This window comes from Camelus ferus, chromosome X, assembly GCF_009834535.1.
Source record: "Camelus ferus isolate YT-003-E chromosome X, BCGSAC_Cfer_1.0, whole genome shotgun sequence".
NCBI lineage: Eukaryota > Metazoa > Chordata > Mammalia > Artiodactyla > Camelidae > Camelus > Camelus ferus.
In genome coordinates, this window is record NC_045732.1 from 13,905,489 (window position 1) to 13,926,057 (window position 20,569).

Sequence of the window (20,569 nt, forward strand, 5' to 3'; positions counted from 1 at the left end):
AAAAAATAGACAATATGAACAGACCAATTTCCAGTACTGAAATTGAATCAGTAACTTAAAAACTCCCAACAAAAGTCCAGACCAGATCGCTTCACAGGTGAATTCTACCAAACATTTAGAGGAGAGTTAACACCTATCCTGAAACTTCCAAAAAATTGCAGAGGAAGGAACACTTCCAAACGTACTCTATGATGCCATCATCACCCTGATACCAAAACCAGACAAAGATATAACAAAAACAGAAAATTACTGGCCAATATCACCTATGAATATAGGTGTAAAAATCCTAAACAAAATATTAACAAATCAACTCCAACAACACATGAAAAGGATCATACATCATGATCAAGTGGGATTTATCCCAAGGATGCAGGGATTTTTTCAGTATCTGCAGACCAATCAACACGGATGGACTTGGAGGATATGCTGAGTGAAATAAGTCAGATAAAGACAAATACTGTATGTTATCACTTACATGTGAAATCTACAAAATAAAACAAACAAATAAATATAACAAAACAGAAACCGACTCACACATATAGAGAAAAAAACTAGTGGTTACCAGTGAGGAGAGGGAGGAAGAGAGGGGCAAGATAGGAGTAGGTGATTAAGATGTAAAAACTACTATGTGTAAAATAAATAAACTACAAGAATGTATTATACAGCAGAGGGAAGAGAGCCAATATTTTACAATAACTTTAACTAGAATATAATCTATAGAAATGTTGAATCACTACGTTGTACACCTGAAACTAATATAGTATTGTCAATCAACTATACCTCAGTTTTAAAGTTTTTAACTCAAAGGCAGGGAAAAATACTGGTGTAATGCAAGCATGCAGGTACAGCATAAATGAACACAAGCAACTCTTAAGCTGAATCAGTGGTTGTCAATAAGCTCACATATGCACACAGGAAAATAATCATGTTTAGAACTTAGAGATCTTTAAGACATTAGAATTGGTTAGGTTAGAGCAGGTTTCTCAACCTCAGCACTGCTGACATTCTGGACTGGGTTCTTTGTGGGTAGGGAGCTACGCTGTACCTTGATGAATGTTCAGCAGCATCAATGGCCTTCATCCCCTAGATGCCAGTTCTACTCCTCTCCCTCCAGCTGAAACCAAAAAATATCTCCAGACATTTCCCAAGGCCCTCCGGGGGACAAAATTGCTTCCTGTCAAGTACCACTAGGTTAGAGAGAGCCACTGACCCTAGCTAATGGACAACATGGCGTGCTGAGAGGGTTTTAAGGAAAACTATCAAATAAAACTGCACAGGCTTCATACACAATACCATTCACATGCCTGGGTCTTTGGCTTTTATAAATCAAGGGTCTACTGGGCATGATTTTGCTTCTCCCCCAGGGGACATTTGGCAATATCAATGAAAACTGTACTTTTTGAAGTATATGGCTTTATGGTAGGATTAGACAGCCAGATAGATGCAGCTGATAAGACAGTTGGGAAACTTGGAGGGTAAGTCTAAAGAAATTGCCTGAAACAAAGTGTGAAAGATAAAGAAATTAAAAACATGATAGAGCACTTTAAGGGGCAAGAGGATGGAGTCAAAAGGCCTAATGTATGTCTCAAGGCATTTCAGTGGAATAAAAGTAGATTGTGAAAAAGGCAATATTTGAAATTAGGTTGAAATTTTTCCAGAGTCTAAGACATGAATCTTCAGATCAAGAAAGCATGTTGAGTCTTAAGTAGGATAAATAAAAACATTCACACCGAAACTTCAGAAACAAAGGAAAATTCTTTTTAAAAAATCCAGAAAACAGAAATCAATGATAAAGGATCTACAATTAGATCAACAAACCTCAGACTTCTCAATAAAGAGCAAAACCGGTAAAACATAATCTTCGAAGTGCTGAAAGAAAGTAACAGTGAGCAAGTAATTCTATATATATAGTAACCCATCACTCAAGAATGAAGACCAAATTAAGGTATTTTCAGATAAAGAACTTTTGAAAAGAGACATTTTGAGAAGAAAGTAATCAGACTCAGAATGGAGGAGTTGGATCCAGAAGCAATGATCAACAAAGAAACTGGTAAGCATATGTGTAAATCTAAACCAGCACTGACTATAATTTTTAAATGTCTACGTTATGGAGTTTGCACTTAACACAAGGTAGGAGAGGAATAATTAAGGCTAAAGCTTTTTCAACCTTCAGATTTAATGCAATCCCTATCAAATTACCCAGGACATAGTTCACAGAACTAGAACAAATAATCCTAAAATCTATATGGAATCACAAAAGACTCAGAATTGCCAAAGCATTACTGATGGAAAAGAATGAAGCTAAAGGAATAACCCTCCCAGTCTTCAGACAATACTATAGAGCTACAGTAGTCAAAACACTGGTATTGGCATAAAAACAGACATATGGATCAATGGAATACAATAGAGAGCCCAGAAATAAACCCACAAACTTTTGGTCAACTAATCTTTGACAAAGAAGGCAAGAACATACAATGGAATAAAGATAGTCTCTTCAGCAAATGGTGTTGGGAAAACTGGACAGCAGCATGTAAATCAGTGAAGTTAGAGCACTCCCTTACACCATACACAAAAATAAACTCCAAATGAATCAAAGACTTAAACATAAAACAAGACACAATAAACCTCCTAGAAGAAAACACAGGCAAAATATTATTTGACATAAACCTCAGCAATATTCTCCTAGGGGCAGTCTACCCAAGCAATAGAAATAAATGCAAAAATAAACAAATGGGACCTAATTAAACTTACAAGCTTTTGCACAGCAAAGGAAACCATAAGCAAAACAAAAAAACCTATGGAATGGGAGAAAATATTTGCAAAAGATGAGACAGACAAGGGCTTAATTTCCAGAATACATAAACAGCTCAAATGACTTAATAAGAAAAAAAAAATCTAATCCAAAAATGGGCAGAAGACCTAAATAAGCAATTCTCCAATGAAAACATACAAATGGCCAATAGGCACATGAAAAAATGCTCAGTATCACTAATTATCAGAGAAATGCAAATCAAAACTACAATGAGGTATCACCTCACACCAGTCAGAATGGACATCATTAAAGTCTACAAACGATAAATACTGGAGAGGGTGTGGAGAAAAGGAACCCTCCTACACTGCTGGTGGGAATGGAGTTTGGTGCAGCCATTATGGAAAATAGTATGGACAGTCCTCAAAAGACTAAAATACACTTACGATATGATCCAGCAATCCCACTCTTGGGCACTGATCCAGAGGGCACTTTAATTAAAAATGATACGTGCACCCCAATGTTCATAGCAGCACTATTTACAATAGCCAGAATATGGAAACAACCTAAATGTCCACTGACAGATGACTGGATAAAGAAGTTGTGGTATATTTATACAATGGAATACTACTCAGCCATAAAAAAGAATGAAATAATACCATTTGCAGTAACATGGATGGATCTGGAGATTGTCATTCTAAGTGAAGTAAGCCAGAAAGAGAAAGAAAAATACCATACATCATTTATATGTGGAATCTTAAAAAAAAGACAAATGAACTTATTTACAAAACAGAAACAGACTCACAGACATAGAAAACAAACTTATGGTTACCAGGGGGGGAAGGGGGTGGGAAGGGATAAATTGGGAGCTCGAGATCTGCAGATACTAATATATATAAAATAGATAAACAACAAGTTTATACTATATAGCACAGGGAACTATACTCAATATCTTATAGTAACTTACGGTATAAAAGAATATGAAAATGAATATATGTATGTTCATGTATGACCAAAGCATTATGCTGTACACCAGAAATTGACACATTGTAAACTGACTATACTTCAATAAATATATATATATATATATATACACAAAAAAAGGCTAAAGCTTTTTAATGTCCCTGTTTATTCTCAGTAATTGATTAACTTTAGATGTTAAGTGAGTATATATGTTAAAAATTTAAGAGTAACCACTAAACAAATAGAGGATGAAAAGAAATTAAAGGTAGAGCAACTGGAAATGAAGGAACAAAACTGTAATTTTTCATATGCAACATGATTATGCAGAAAATCCAAGAGAAGACTGTATAGTCATGATTCCACTTAGAGGAATTTTCTAGAAAAAGTAGCACTATAGAGACAGAAACAGAGCAGTGGTTTTCTGGTGCTAGGGGTGGGAGTAGGGAATGATCACAAGGGAATATGTTGGGCTGACAGGCATGTTCTAAGACTGGACTGTGGTCATGGTCCTACAATTATATAAATTTACTAAAAACTCTTCAAACTGTATACCTTAACTGAGTGAATTTTATGGTATATATTATATCTTAGAGATGTTTAAAAATAAAACCCAATTGTATTTCTATATACTAGTGACAGATTCTTTTAAAATGTAATTTAAAAAAATACTATTTACCATGGTAAGAAAATCAATAGTGATTCAAGGAATAAATCTAAAAGCAGATGTGTAAGACTTTCATGGCGAAAAAAAGAATTTTATTCAAAGTTATGAAAGACAAGTCAATCAACAGAGATACAGACTATGTTCATGAACAAGATACCCCAATGTTGTAAGCCAGCAATTCTTCTCCATGTAATATAATTCCAGCCAAAACCCCACAAGAGCTGTGTGTTCATCTGGAGAGCATTATTGTTGTGATAAAAAGATAAAACAACAGTGAATTAGCATAATGTGGGCTGTGCTGATCTACGCTATGGAGAGGCATGATGAAGACCATGAAATGGGCATCAATGGACCTTATGGCAATGGACAGAAACTGCTCCTGTGAGCCTTCCCACATCAGGACTAGTTTCCTATTTCAGTGTGGCAGCCCTTGTTTCTCCTTGAGAACTGTGACCCTTTGGATCATTGACAAGAAATGGTGTGAATGTCACCCTCAGACCCAAAGCCATCTAAATATGGCTGCTATTTTACAGGTGTAGAAGTTGTTGCTCATTCAATTTTGAGATCCCTGGAGTAAGAGAATCGTGTCTTCCAGAGAAGGTGGGGCATATGAGGGATGTTAAGACTCTTTGATAGCAAATAAGAGAAACCAACTTGAGTTTGTCTGAGTGATTCTGAACTGGGAGGATTCACTCCTCCCAGGGGATGTGTGGCCACGTCTGGAGACATTTTTGGTTGTCACAATTTAGGGAGCAGAGTGCTACCAGCATCTAATGTGTACAAGCCAGGCATGCTGCTAATACAACCTACTGTGTGCATGACAGGCCCCAGCACAAAGAATTATCCACCCCTAATATGCACAGCACCTAAGAGAAAAACCCTGATCTAAGCCAAAAAGTAAACCAACAAGCAAAACAATTTATTGGAAGAGTTCCTGGGACACTTCACAAAATTGAAGGAGAAATCAAATCAGTCTCCAAAAAAAATAAATAAATAAATAAAAAATAAAGAATATACCAGTGCTGCTCCGCAATCCTGAGCAGTACAAGTTTATGGACATTTGCCAAGCTCTGTTGTACATATGACTTGCCTCCTCAACTTCCCGAATTTGATCTGTCCAGCAAGGGTTAGAGTCTGCTTCCAGGAAATTCAGCTGTAGCCAGAAGCAGGATCATGGGGTGTAAACATGGCACACAGGGGCTACTCCACAGGCATTTCCTACATGGATGAATGACCCTGGCTGCTGGCAGCCACCACTGTGAGCTGTGATGGTGTTGTCAGAGATGGATCAGAAACCCCCAAAAGAATTAAGCACATTCAGCCTTCAGGGTTATCTATTTTTAGCCCATGTTCATCCTTCCCTGCTTGTCCACTCTCCCCTACTTTCCAGTCATTCTCCTGCAAATCCCGTGTTAGTGACACAGGCAGCCATGAATACCAGCTGCTGTTTCCTGGAATTCCAGCAGCTTCCTGATGTCCTGAAAGCCAGGAGTAATTTTCCTTGATCTTCACTCCCCCAGCCACCCCATTCTTCTGGCACCTAATTCCCTTTATTAAATTCTTCCTGTTTGGAAATAGAATTTTCCTGATCACAACTATTGTAGCAGAGATGGTTTCCAATACTCCTCACTACACATTTGATGATGTCTTGGCTGACAGCCTGGTTGAAGGTGACTTCAGACCCCAGAAGTCTTCCTGCTTCCCCAACAGACCGGAAGTCCCTGCAAAGCTGGGCTTCTCAAACTTGAGTGTGCAGCAGAGCATGTGTAAGAACAGTTTCCTGGACCCCGATCCAGCATTTCTGACTAAGTAGGTCGGGGCTGGGACTTAAGAATGTGCATTTCTACCAAGTCCGCCCTGAATGCTGGCGCTGTTGGTCTAGAACCACTGCTGGGAAACAGCCCTACCTAGAGCCGCCCCACTTCTCCCTAAAGCACGCTCATTTTGCATGCCTGGCTGAATCTGCATCTTTTAGAAAACCAGCTCTTCAGTGATTATGTTGCTATAGTCTGTGCCAACAAATAAGACACGTCACTGTGCCTTCCTGATTCCCGTGCTCTGATACTGCCCACTGTTTTCAAAATCACCCTTTCACCTCCCACCTTAATGATAGTTTGTGAATGTTTGCAGGCACCCATTTTTCCTATGGTTTCATATTTGACTTTGAAGTGGGAAAACTGAGTATAAATTCACCCCTTCAAGGAGACTTTTTCAGCTGATGTTTAATGGTATGCAACAACAGATTACTATGAAGCCAGTCCATGGTGGGAAAGCAGAGACAGAGGAGAGAAAAGTCCCATTTCTGAAAGACAAGGCCAACAAGTCCTGCACTGGACACAAATTCTTAAGAATGCATGAGGTCAGTGGTTCCTTTTTAAGTAAAGTCTACTTTACCGAAAGGCACTTTACTTGACAAGTCCAATTTTGAAGGCAAAGAGGGTAGGGTTTCAGCCAATCTGTCGGCATAAAGCTGTGACATGATCAAAAGGAGACCTCCAGTCAAAAGGAAGACGCCACCAATCCAACCGCTAAACAGGGCATTGCCATATTCCCACCGGGGCACGTTGGTTGGGAGCTCAGGACCCCAGAACTTTTGCACAGTGACACGGGCGACGTAGGACACGGGCGCTAAAGTGGTGAGTCCAGCCAGGAAAAACAGAGCTCCCCCGGCAATGTTCATCCTTCTCTCCAAAGAACTTCCCTGGTGGCCCCCAGACCCCAGATGCGTCAGTCCCAGAAGGATGGCCACAAGCCCACAAGAACCAGTGATGCAGGCGACACACATGAGGATGCGAGCCACCAGCACTTCAGAGGCCAGGCTCCCCGGGCTGGCAGAGGCCTGGCACACGCTGCCACCCGTGTCTTGAGTCACACACATTCCCCACAGGCCCAGCATGTATTTCTCACTCTCGAGTAAACCCGGGGAGAAGGTCAGCCACTGAGGAATGCAGAGGGTCACCAGCGCGCAGACCTGGCTGGCCACAGAGCCCAAGAGCCCCGCGTTCTTGACCAGGCAGCACACCCCACTCCTCATCCTGCTGTCCAGGCCCATGGATGCTGATGAAACCGTCTGCGGGGAAGACCAGGCCTGCCCGGTTAGACTGAAATCTGGAAGACTCTGTAGCAGTCGGTGCCCGCCCCACTGCACACATTAAACAATCAAAATGCATCTGATTACATCAAGCTACTTGGGGCTTCTATTGTTCACCCTTTTAATTAATGCAAATGAGTACCTACCATTCAAAGAGGCCTGAGGAAAACCTGCACCCCGTCCTGGGCGCAGTGGGAGGACAGGCCAGCTGGGACAAGTACGCTGGTTTGGGAGAATTCTTCCCAATTGTAAAAGGTAGTAGTTTGAGCCATTTTATTCTCATAAGGTAGACAGCTTGGAATGGAGCTTTGAAACATGAGAATCATGAATCAAGTGTTTTTGGTTTGTTTTTTTTTTTTGAGAAAGAATCTTTCATCGTCTTTAATTATTTTAAATTCAGAGTTATCTCTTCCAAGGTTTGGCATCTAGTCCCAGCATTCCTAAACCTATCTTCATGGGAAGCCTCTTATTACCCACACCTTCCATTAAAACAGGAGATTGGGATCTTTCTGAATCAAAAGAGACAGACTCTGATGAGCCAGCAAGTGCGCTCCTTGGTATTTACCAGAAGGAGGTGAACACTTACGGCCACATAAAAACCTGCACATGGATGTTTACAGCAGCTTCATTCACAATGGCCAAAACCTGGAAGCAACCAACATGTCCTTCAGCAGATGAGTGGGTAAGCAAACTGTGGGACATCCAGACAATGGAATCTTGCTCGGTGATACAAAGAAATGAGCTCTCAAGCCCGGAAGGGACACAGAAGAACTTTAAATGCATATCACTAAGTGGAAGAAGCCAATCTGAGAAGGCTACGTGCTGTATGATTCCAATGACGTGACATTCTGGAAAAGGCACAACTATGGAGACAGTAAAAAGATCAGTGGCTACCAGGGGCTGGGGGGAGGAGGGGATGAATAGGCAGAGCACGTAGGATTTTTAAGACAGTGGAACTCCTCTATGTGATGCTCTAATGGTAGATACACTTGTCCAAAACCCGAAGAACGCACAACACCAAGAATGAACCCTGATGTAAACTACGGACTCTGGGTGATGATATGCCCACATCGGTTCATTGGTTGTAACAAATGTACTACTCTGGTGCCAGATACTGGTAGTGAGGGAGGCTGGGGGGAAGAGGAATGTATATAATATATAAAGGAACTCTGTGCCTTCTATTCAATTTTGGTGTGAACCTAAAACCGCTCTAAAAAATAAAATCTACCAAAAAAGAGAGAGAGAGACATTATTATATTATTTGTCATTCCAGCTCCCAATCAGGTTCATCACGACCATTGGTAAAAAGCATCTTCCAGTATCTCTGCTGAGTCCAAAATAATGTTCGGGTCCCTCAGGCTGCCATTGGGGTTCTTCATGAAACCTGTCCCAATGCCTACTTCTGAACTCAATTCTCAGGCATCTTTTCCATGCTAGCCAAAGCCAATCTCTTGTTTCCAAGTTCTCCTCTGGGGCTGGGGCACACACCATTCGCTCTTGGAATGCTTCAGCCTTGTCACAAATGTTTGCCAAATGGAAGGCAAATCCACCCAAATAGTTACCCTCTCCATCCCAGTTTGAGATATGGTTCTATGAGAAATCTAAGAAACTATGCACACACAGTCAGCTCGTCCATTGCTCAGATACTAACCAGGATCAAGGGGATTTCTGTTTTCTCCTACTTTTTAGAGGGAGCACACAAAGGAGTATCCCCCCCATATCCTTCTCTGACAGATGGAAGGAAGAAAAGGAAGGTGAAGTCTTGACCCGCTGGGAGGAGGCAGCCTTGTGCCACGTGGAGGGTGTAATTACCCAACGCCCAGATTCCATTCCTAACTTCTAGATGCGATCTAGGGGCTGGACACCCACAGCCAAAGGGGCACATAAGGTACAATTGCATCTGGTTTGTCACAAGGCTCTGATCCTTCACGCCAAAACCAAGGAGGACAAAGAGACTAATTCTGGTGAGTTCCACAGAGGAATCCAATGTGAGCACTGTCAGTTGTGGTCAGAGCTTATTATGCTCCCAGATTTAAGTTCCCCCATTGGACATTTTTATTAAATGGTTTGGTGGAGCCCTATGTCTCACATGGGCCCACTCAGTCTTAGGGGGCAAGTTGAAAAAAGCCCTGACTTTTGAGGCAGCACACAGGCTTTGAACACACCCATGTTTGTCTCTTCTAGGGGTTAATTCATTTTCTGCAAGAGAAAACTGTGTCATCCCAGGTCTAACCAAGATGGCAACATTATTCATGACAGAAATATCCATGAGCCTCGGTGCCCGCATCACTGAGCACTCAACACTGCCTTCCACTCAGATGTGCCCTGCTTGGAGCAGGTCACCAAAGAACTGCCCACCTCGGTAGGGTGCCCTTGTCCCCTTCCCCGAGGGGGTCCCTGTGCACCTACGTCAGGGCAAGGATGCTTCCGATCAGGCAGAGCCCTGTAGACAGGGGCTCACAATTCTTTTTCTGCCCCGATATTAACCTGGAATGAATCCAGCCTCAGAAGCAGGCAAAGCTCAGATCAGAAACCAAAGGCTTTCGTGGTCACTCTTGTCAAGTGGCTTTGGTGTCAATCAAGTGTGTAACCCTCAAGCCTTGGGGCTCCTCTCAGGGCCTCCCTGCTTACTTCCTCTCCAAGACCTTGCTTGGCGAGCTGAAATCAAGGCCACCCCATCCGGTGTGGCCAACAACTCGGATTGCCCGACATGGGCCAGAATGACGTGGGCAGCTGAACTGTCGCTCTGGGGCTTTGAGTAGGGTTGGTATTTATATTCAGAGACACACAAAAGCACTGATGACAAATGTTACAGAGATTGAGACTAGCTCCGGACATCTTGGGCTATTATGATATGAATTCGGCTGGCCAATAACTCTCTTTTTGCGTAAAGATCATAAAATGTCTGGCCAGGGCCCAGCACATCACAGACCTCAGATGCACGTGTGGGCCTTTTCTTCTTAACTCTTTCCTCCCAGTTGGGCACTAGAAAAACAAACAAAGCATAAATACAAAACAGAAATAGACTCACAGACATAGAATATAAACTTGTGGTTGCCAAGGGGGTGGAGGGTGGGAAGAGACAGACTGGGATTTCAAAATGTCGACTAGATAAACAAGATTATACTGTATAGCACAGGGAAATATATACAAGATCTTATGGTAGCTCACAGAGAAAGGAATGTGACAATGAATATATACATGTTCATGTATAATTGAAAAATTGTACTCTACACTGGAATTTGACACAACATTGTAAAATGATTATAAATCAATAAAAAATGTTAAAAATAAAATTAAAAAAAAAAAAGAAAATGGGAGACTCAAAAAAAATGGTAAGCCTGGTGGTTAGGATTTAAATGCCATTACTCGTATTTCAAAGGTGGCAGAAACTGTAAGACTTGCAACTATCTTGGTCCAATTTTCCAATCAATTGCCCTTCTATTATATTAGGGTTCTTTTTTTAAGGGGAGAGGAATATACTAATAATGATAATAGAATTTTTTCTTATTGAAGTATAGATGATTTATAATATTGTGTTAGCTTCAGGTGTACAGCAAAGTGATTCAGTTATATACACACAGAGAGAGACTAGATTCTTAAACCATGTCTCTTCCAAAGCCATTAAGCAGATTGGGTCATATTTAACACCACTTCTTTCAATTATTCAACTTGAGTGTTTTAAAAATCCACACCAAAGTGTTCCAACCTCTCATTAAAACAGTCCAGCAATTAGCATCTGGTGAGGACCTCTGATGTGCCAGATACTGTTCCAGGCACTGGGAAGATAAAGATGATCAATATTTGAGATCAGGGTACGCTGATGAGGGTACCACTCAAGGAATGACAAGGGAGGGGAGAAGGCTTTCGGATCAGCGACATGATGTCCTTGGAGTGGGAAGCAGGCAGTGGGTGACCAGCAGAGGGAGCAGGAGAGGAAACACAAAAAGGAGGCAGGAAGCCTGCCACGGAGGCAAAGGGGACCAGTCGTGGACTTGATGCTGGGGAGGGAACACTGTAACCCAATTCGCATTTGGGAAAGATTCTTCTGGTCACAGATGAGAAGGGCTTTTATTACAAGCTTCTGGTGGCAAGGAATGAAACTGCATCAGGCCGCAGAGGCGTGAGCAGGTGAGAGCAGGATGCCAGGAGCAGCGCTCCCGGGGCCTGTAGAGACGCTTCTCACACCTCCAGGCCGTCCCCGTCCCCATTCCCGTGTGGCCAGCTCTCTCCGCACAAGGCTTAGCCATCAGGAGCCCAGGCTCACTGTCAAGAAGAGCTGGCCGCTTAGGAATCATGGAACCTGGGGCAAACTGCTAAACCACTCTGAGCCTCAGTTCCCTCACTGAGGGTAAGGTGACTTCATGGAGCTGCGTTAGAGTCAAATGAGGCCGTGGGCGCTATGGGACCATGCCTGGCCCTCAGCAAAGGGTCCCCACTACCATCTGTGTGATCGGCCCCGTGCACGACCGGCTGGGAGCTGGAGAGGAACCAGCTCTGAATAAGGGGAGGGGAGAGCCTGTGTTCCAGAAGCAGAGAAGGGAGAGGATGGGGTAAAGGGGGGCTGCGGTGAAAATGGGTTCAGGGGTGTGTGGCCCCTGAGTAGACAGCCTGCTGGAACCATAATCAAGGAAGGGACAGGGATGTAGAAGTGGACTGGGGCAGAGAAGGAGGCAAGTTGTTGGAGGCCCACCGTGTGGGTTCGGTTGGTCAGAGAGAGATGTGAGGATGTGAGGACCACTATCATGGGGCTCTGTCCCATCTCCCTTCAGGTCTCATTATGTGTTCTCTGAGTCATTTAAACGGAGCAAAGAGTGGCCTCCTGGTGTTTCATCAGTGCCACCAACAGAATCCATTTCAACAGGATTCCTTCATCCCCTCACTGATGGCTTCAGCAGTGACTCTGTGAGGATTTGGCCCCCAGGAGACAGTCGGCGATGTCTGGAGATGTGCTGGCTTGTCCCAAACACCGAATGCCTCTGGCCTCGGGTGGGCAGAGGCTGGGGATGCTGTGACCCCTCTGCCACCACAGAGAACCATCTGGCCCAGCCATCACTCGTGCCAGGTCGAGGCCAGGGTGAAAGAACTGCCTCTTGCAAAGCTGCCAGGTGCCGCATGAGGACCTGGGATCAGGGTCGGGAGGAGGGCTCCGGACCTGGTTCACGGTCTCAGTGGAAGACAGGCTAGATTGGAGACGGACTTCAGCTTGATGAAGCTCCCCCTGGGGGACAAAGGGCTCCTGAAAGAGGGGCCCTTCCCAAGCTGGGGGTCGGAAAGGACTCTGGGCTGGGGTCCCGGGGACGGGGTCGAAAGGTTTCAGGTGGGGAGGAAGAGCTGGCCTGGTGTGGGTGGAATGGGGGCTGGAGGCCGGGGGCTCAACCCAAGGACCGGCTGCAGGGCCACGGGGCCGGCTCGTTTCTGGGCAGCACCCTGGCTGCGCACCACGCGGGAGAGGGTGAGCAGTGAGGAGGGTAGGCAGCCGGGCTGGGGTTGGGGGTGTGGGGAGGTAGAGGACAAGCCAGTGTGGCCACAAAAGGCGACACTCACGTATCTCCTTTGAGCAACTGACACCTTCATAGACCTCTCCTGTTGTGCTGAAGCTACCGAGGCTGCTCAGAACTTGATCTTGAAGATCGGGGCTGATAAATATTCACCCAAAGCCTACGGTTTTCTGGCTGCTGCGGACCAGCCAGGGTTTGGGTGGCTGCAGGCAAACCTTCCACTTCAGAGGATGTGTTTATAGATTCCAAACCAAAGTATGGAGGAGAAATCTTGTAAGGTCATTAACCTCGGGCTGTTAACGGGGCTCCACTAGGACACTGGGGGACTGGGATTGGGGAACGTCATCCACAAGGATAGTCACCACGGTGCTACTGGTGTCATTGGGTCGCTCAACCAACTGAACTCGGTGGAGAGAAATCAGGGAATGGCTTCTCCTCCTACGTCTACTGGAGGAATCTTACAAATAAGATGTTAAGTGAAAGAAGCCAGATGCAAAAGCTGTAAGTTATATGATTCCGTTTGCATGAAATATCCAGAGTGGGCAAATTCATAGACAGAAAGCAGATTAGTGGTTGCCAGGGGCTGGGAGGAGGCAATGGGTGTGGAGTTTCTTTCTGCAGTGATGAAAATGTTCTCTCTCTTCCACAAGTGGTGTTGGAAAGCTGGACAGCCTCATGGAAATCAATGAAGCTAGAACACTCCCTCACACCATACAAAAATAAACTCAAAATGGATCAAAGACTTAAATATAAGACATGACACCGTAAAACTCCTAGAAGAGAACAAAGCAAAACATTCTCTGACATAAATCATAGCAAGTTTTCTTAGGTCAGTCTCTCAAGGCAAAAGGAGTCAAAACAAAAACAAACAAATGGGACCTAGTCAAACTTATAAGCTTTTGCACGGCAAAGGAGACCATCAGCAAAACAAAATGACAACCTACGGAATGGGAGAAAATACTCACAAATGATGTGACCAACCACGGCTTAATTTCCAAAATATGCAAACAACTCATACAGCTCAATATAAAAAAACAAACAATCCAATCAAAAAATGGGCAGAAGGCCTAAACAGACATTTCTCCAAGGAAACACAGATGGCCAACAGGCACATGAAAAGATGTTTCACATTGCTAATTATCAGAGAAATGCAAATCAAAACTACGATGAGGTATCACCTCACAACAGTCAGAATGGCCATCATTCAAAAGTCCACAAATGACAAATGCCGGAGAGGCTGTGGAGAAAAGGGAACCCTCCTACACTGTTGGTGGGAATGCAGTTTGGTGCAGCCACTGTGGAAAATAGTATGGAGATTCCTCAAAAGACTAGGAATTGACTTATCATATGACCCAGTAATCCCGCTCCTTGGCACATATGCAAAAGGAACCCTACTTCAAAAAGACACCTGCACCCCAATGTTCTTAGCAGCACTATTTCAATAGCCAAGACATGGAAACAGCCTAAATGTCCACCAAGAGATGACTGGATAAAGAAGATGTGGTGCATTTATACAGTGGAATAGTATGCAGCCATAAAAACTGACAACATAATGCCATTTGCAGCAGCATGGATGTTCCTGGAGAATGTCATTCTAAGTGAAGTAAGCCAGAAAGAGAAAGAAAGATACCATATGAGATCGCTAATATGTGGAATCTGAAAAAAAAGAAGAAAACAAATGAACTTAAATACAAAACAGAAACAGACTTATAGACATAGAATACAAACTTGTGGTTGCCAAGGGGGGGAGGGGTGGGAAGGGACAGACTGGGAGTTCAAAATTTGTAGATACTGACAGGCACATGTAGAATAGATAAACAAGGTTATACTGTATAGCACAGGAAAATATATACAAGATCTTGTGGTAGCTCACAGCAAAAAAAAAAAGTGACAATGAATATATGTATGTTCATGTATAACTGAAAAACTGTGCTCTACACCAGAAATTGACACAACATTGTAAAAAGACTATAACTCAATAAAAGAAAAAATGGTAAATGAAAAAAAGTGGATTAAAAAACCCCACGCATATTAAGATTGATGCCTTTCACTGTGTGTAAAGGTTACATCCAAAGAAAACCACTCTAAACAAATATGGCTCATGAGTTAACGGCATGCTGAAATACTCAAAGAGATGCGTATTGATGCCTGCAGTTTACTACAAAATGCATCAAGGAATAAGATGGATTGATTGATGGCCAGAGGGATGGACAAATGGACAGATATGTGAAAAAAGGAAATATCATAAAATGGTTATGGTAGAATCTAGGTGGGAAGTCTTCGTGTGTTAGCTGTAAAAGTTTTTCAACCTTGTTGACTGTTTAGAAAATCTCATAATAAAATGTTGGGGAAAATACAGAGCAAAGAACAACAAAAACCAAAATGCATATGAAGTATAACTCCCACTTTAAAAATATGAGCTGGAAAATAGATGGGGAGGAAATGGGCAAAAATATTAAAGGTGGTGAAATTAAACGTGGTTTTCATTTACTTTGTCATCCTCCATGCACTGACCAAGTTCTCTTTTTCCAATATCCACATACTACATTTTCCATAGTAAAAGTAGGATGCGGGCCCAGGGAGAAAGACCCACCGGGCAGCAGCACCCCTCCACTTGTGCTTCCCTCCTTGTGAATGTATCTTGCCACTCCTTTCTGGCCTGCAACATTTCTGTAGAGAAATCAGCTAATAGCCTTACTGGGGTGGTGGAGGTCCCTTGTAATTAATTTTGTTTTTCTCTTGCTGCCTCTAGAATCCTCTCTTTAGCTTGAACTTTTGCCATTTTAATTATAATATGTCTGTTTGGGGTGAGCTTGTTTGGGGCCCTCTGTGCTTCCTATACCTGTGTATCTGTTTCCTTCTTTAAGTTTGGGAAGTTTGCAGCCATAATTTCTTCAAATAAACTTTCAATCCCCTTTTCTCTTTCTCCTCCTTCTAGGACCCCCTATTATGCATAGATTGGCATGCTTTATATTATCCCATAGGGCTCATATATTGCTTTCATTTTTTTTATTTGCCTTTCTGTCTGCTGTTCTGACTGGGTGATTTCCATTCTATCTTCCAGATCATTTATTCGTTCTTCTGCATTATTTAGTTTGCTATTTATTACCTTTAGCTCAGCTTTCATCTCGGCAAATGAGTTTTCTAATTTTAATTGGCTCCTCTTTATAGTTTCTAGTTCCTTTTTATAGTAATCTGCATTTCTACCTTTCTTAACTTTTTCAGTATTTTTCTTACCTCCTTTTTGAACTTGGGGTCTAGTAGACTAGCAAGGTCGGTTTCATTGTTCTTTCAGGGAAATTCTCTTGATCTTCTCATTGGGAGTAGCTCCTCTACTTCTTCATTTTACTTCTAGTTCTCTGACTCTAAGAATTTAGGAGAAACCATTATCTACTGGGGTCTTGAAGGGCTGTTTTTCTGTGGAAGCATCCCTGTGAAGCCTGCATAAGTCTAGTATTTTTTTTGTGAGGGCTGTTTTCAGTATGGATGCCTGCTCTGTCTTTCCTCCACATGCGCTGGCTGTTATCCCCTTGATGGGGTGGGGGTGTGATTGGTGTTGTGGTGACCAGAGCCTGCGCTGGATGTTGAGCAGGGCCTCCTCTGTGCTCTGTGGTTGTCACAGTCCTGTTGGGGGCTGGGACTGCTCCCCTGTTGCTGGAGTAGAAGTCCCCAGGTCCGTTTCTGAGCTGCAGCGGTATGAAGTAGCAAGGACTGGAGTGCTCCCACTGAGAGGAGCCACTGAGTATTCCTCTGCAGGAGCTGTCCAGAGGTGCACTCTGTGGTGCCGCCTGTCACACACTGTGTGGCCTCACGAAGTTCACTGCTGTTGGTGCTGCCCTCAGTCCCGCCTCAGCCGTGGGAATGCAGGAGATCTGCCCAGACACTGTGCTCACAAATCACCAGCACAGATCCCTTGGGGCTGATCTTAAGTCAGCCACCTGAACCACCATAGTTGTGCACATGGACTCACCATGACAGCTAGGGAAACAGCCCAGACCCGCCTCCCTATGCGTGTGCAAAGCCCGCAGCTCCTAACACTGGACCCGCCCCAGCCACTGAAGCACCAGTAATCTGCTCGGATGCCCCAAGGGCACTGAGCTTACAAAGTCACCGGCAGTGGCGTCATAAAACCAGGGATCACAGAGCCCTGGGACAGCTCAGATTTCGATCTTGTTTCTGAAGCTGCTCAGCCCCTGGGAAATCAGCTCAGAGTTAGCCCCGCCCCCACGTGTGGGCAACCTACAGGCGCCTGCGCACTCCCAGAGCTCACACGGCGGAGCCCCGCCTGCTGAGAAGGCGAGATGGCAGCCCGGCCCCTCCCTCCGCGTGTGCACCAACAACGGGGCTTCTATGGCCCACCCAGGTCCCCGTCTCAAGCACACCCCCGGTTGGGGCTTGGATCACACTTCAGACCCTTCCGGCTGTCTCCAGGCAGCCAACAGCAGTCCTCTCCCTGGGTCTGTCCGCTGAAGCCTGCCATTTCCGCACTCAGGCCCTCAGCACACCAGCAGACGCATGCGTCTTGGGCTGGGGAACACAGGGAGGTGGTCAGGACTGTCCCTGCTGGACTGTCCCGTCTCCGCTGGACTGTCCCGTCTCCTCTGGACTGTCCCTGTTCTGCCTGCTGCAGTCTGGCTGCTGTGCTTTCCTTTGAGCCTGTGAAGTCCCCATTCTGTCCTGGTTGACCTCCCTGCCAGTGAAGGGGGTTCACAGGGTGAGGGAACCTTCCTTCTTTCACAGCTCCCTCCCAGGGGTGCAGGTCCTGCCAGAGTCCTTTTTTTTTTTTTTTTTTTTTTTCATTTCTTATTACTGGGTTACAGGGTGATCTTTTTGCAACTTTGGTTGTATGAGATCTGCCAGGGTTCAGTAGGTATTCTGTTAGGACAGTTCCACATGTAGATGTATTTCTGATGTATTTGTGAGAGGAGATGAGCTTCTATTCTGCCATCTTGATCTCCCCCATTGGAATATGATTTCTTACCTTGCAAATTGCGAAAACTTCAATGAAAAAGTTGAATGATACCAAATTTATCCTCAAATTTGAGGATAGGGGATTAGAAAATGAGTACTTATACATTGTAATAAAAACAAAGTGATGCAATCTTCTGAAGGACAATTTGACAATATCTAGTACATCTATAAATGCATATAGCCATTGTGCAAAACCCTGTTTGGAATTTATGTTGTAGAAATATTTATGTAATTTGACTAAGATTAAATATGTGATGCTTATTGCAATATTCTTTATCATAGCAAACAAAACGAAAGCTAAAAACAAAAGAAATCTTGAAGCAAGCACAGTCTCTGAATAGCGGTCAAATGACTAGACATTAGTAAAAAATAGAGAGGCTTCATGATAGGTAAATAAAGCTAGAATCAAGTATGAAAATCAAGTTCAAAGTTAGCACTCAAATAGCAGAAAAGTTGACTTTATACTGCAAGAACTACTGTACCCTGATCTTTATATCTCCCCTGCCCAGGAACGAAGGATCCTGAGCCAGTGGTAAAGTGAGATTATGGGCGATGTTTTTCTTTTTTGTGTGTTTTTCTGGGTACTTTCATCTTTACGTAATGAGCAAGTATTCGTTTTTAACAAAGTTGCATAGTATCTTTATCAACATGTAAGGAACACAGCTGGATTTTAGTCTCCATTCAAAAGCATTCTTCTGTTTCTCCACAGGAGGGCAGCATAAGCACACTAAATAGCAATAATAGTTTCAAGGTATTCAGTCTGAAATTGAACGCTGCTGCTCAGTCGTTTAGTTTGACATGCTTCTGCACAAATTGTTCATTAAAAAGTTTATTTTTCTGATAAATGACGACATATTCATTGGAAAAACTGACATATAGGAGACAAGACGAGTAACCTATAGTCAGTGACAATTTTAGATTTGGTAGATATTTTCAGAGCATTACACCCCCCACAAATAGGATATACATTCTTTTCAAGTGTACATGAAACAATTTCCAGGATTGATCATGTACTTGGGCACAAAAGAAGCCTGAACAATTTTAAGAATACAGAAATTATCTCAAGCATCTTTACTGACCACAATGCCATGAAATGAAATCAACTACAGAGAAACAAAGGAGAAAAAAGAGAAAAGCATGGAGATTAAACAACATGCTATTAAACAAAAAAACCAATGGGTCAATGATGAAATCAAAGCTGAAATTAAAAAATACCTTCAGACAAATGAAAATGAAAACATGACCACACAAAATTTATGGGACACAGCAAAGGCGGTGCTAAGAGGGAAGTTTATAGTGATACAGGCCTTCCTCAAAAAAGAACAATAATCTCAAATAAACAATCTAACCCATCAGCTAAAAGAATTAGAAAAAGAAGAGCAAAAACCCCCAAAAGTCAGCAGAAGGAAGGAAATAATAAAGATCAGGGAGGAAATAAATAAAATAGAGATTTTAAAAAAACATAGAAAAAAATCAATCAAACCAAAAACTGGTTATTTGAAAAAGTAAATAAAATCGACAAACTTCTGCCCAAACTCAAAGAAAAGAGCACAAATAAGCAAAATAACAAAAGAAAATGGAGAAATTACAACAAATAAAATAGAAATACAAAGTATCATACGAGAATATTATGAAAAACTATATGGAACCAAAATGGATAACCTAGAGGAGAAGGACAAGTTTCTGGAAACATACAGTCCACCAAGACTGAACCAAGAAGAAACTGACCACTTGGACAAACTGATCACTAGAAATGAAATCGAACTAGCAATAAAAAAAACCTTCCTACAAATAAAAGTCCAGGATCAGATGGCTTCACTGGGGAATTCTACCAAACATACAAAGAACTCATACCAGTCCTTCTCAAACTCTTCCAGGAGATTGAAAAGGAGGGAATACTCCCAAACTCATTCTATGAAGCCACCATCACCCTGATACCAAAACCAGGCAAAGACACAAAAAAGAGAATTATAGGCCAATATCACTGATGAACATAGATGTAAAAATCCTCACCAAAATATTAGCAAATAGAACGCAACAGCACATAAAAAAGATTCTACATCGTGATCAAGTGGGGTTCATCCCAGGGACACAAGGGTGGTTCAACGTACGCAAATCAACGTAATACATCACATCAACGAGAGAAAGGACAAAAACCACATGATCATCTCAACAGATGCAGAAAAAGCATTTGATAAAATTCAACACCCATTTATGATAAAAACTCTCACCAAAGTGGGTATAGAGGGAACATATCTCAACGTAATAAAAGCTATATATGACAAACCTACAGCCAGCATAGTACTCAACGGTGAAAAGCTCAAAAGCTTCCCACTAAAATCTGGGACAAGGCTGCCCACTCTCACCACTCCTGTTCAACATAGTCCTGGAAGTCCTAGCCACAGCAGTCGGGCAAGAGAGAGAAATAAAACGGATCCAAATTGGAAAACAAGAGGTAAAAGTGTCACTATATGCAGAAGACATGATACTATATATAGAAAACTGGCTTTCTAAAAGGTCCACACAAAAACTACTAGAACTAATCGAAGAATTCAGCAAGGTAGCAGGTTACAAGATTAATGTTCAAAAATAAGTTGCATTTCTTTACACTAACGATGAATCAACAGAAA

General features: G+C 42.8%; 1 protein-coding gene across 1 annotated transcript; it reads right to left on the minus strand.

The window, feature by feature from the left end:
* Positions 1-6,750: 6,750 nt before the first annotated feature.
* LOC106730937 (putative claudin-25) lies at positions 6,751-7,428 on the minus strand. Its single transcript, XM_014567293.2, has one exon. It carries the CDS (start codon positions 7,426-7,428, stop codon positions 6,751-6,753), a length of 678 nt encoding a protein of 225 aa, XP_014422779.2.
* Between the last annotated feature and the right edge of the window lie 13,141 nt (positions 7,429-20,569).

Bases quoted from the DNA above. Each gene is read 5' to 3' on its own strand.
- LOC106730937 (XM_014567293.2), bottom strand. From the start codon at position 7,428: ATGGGCCTGGACAGCAGGATGAGGAGTGGGGTGTGCTGCCTGGTCAAG.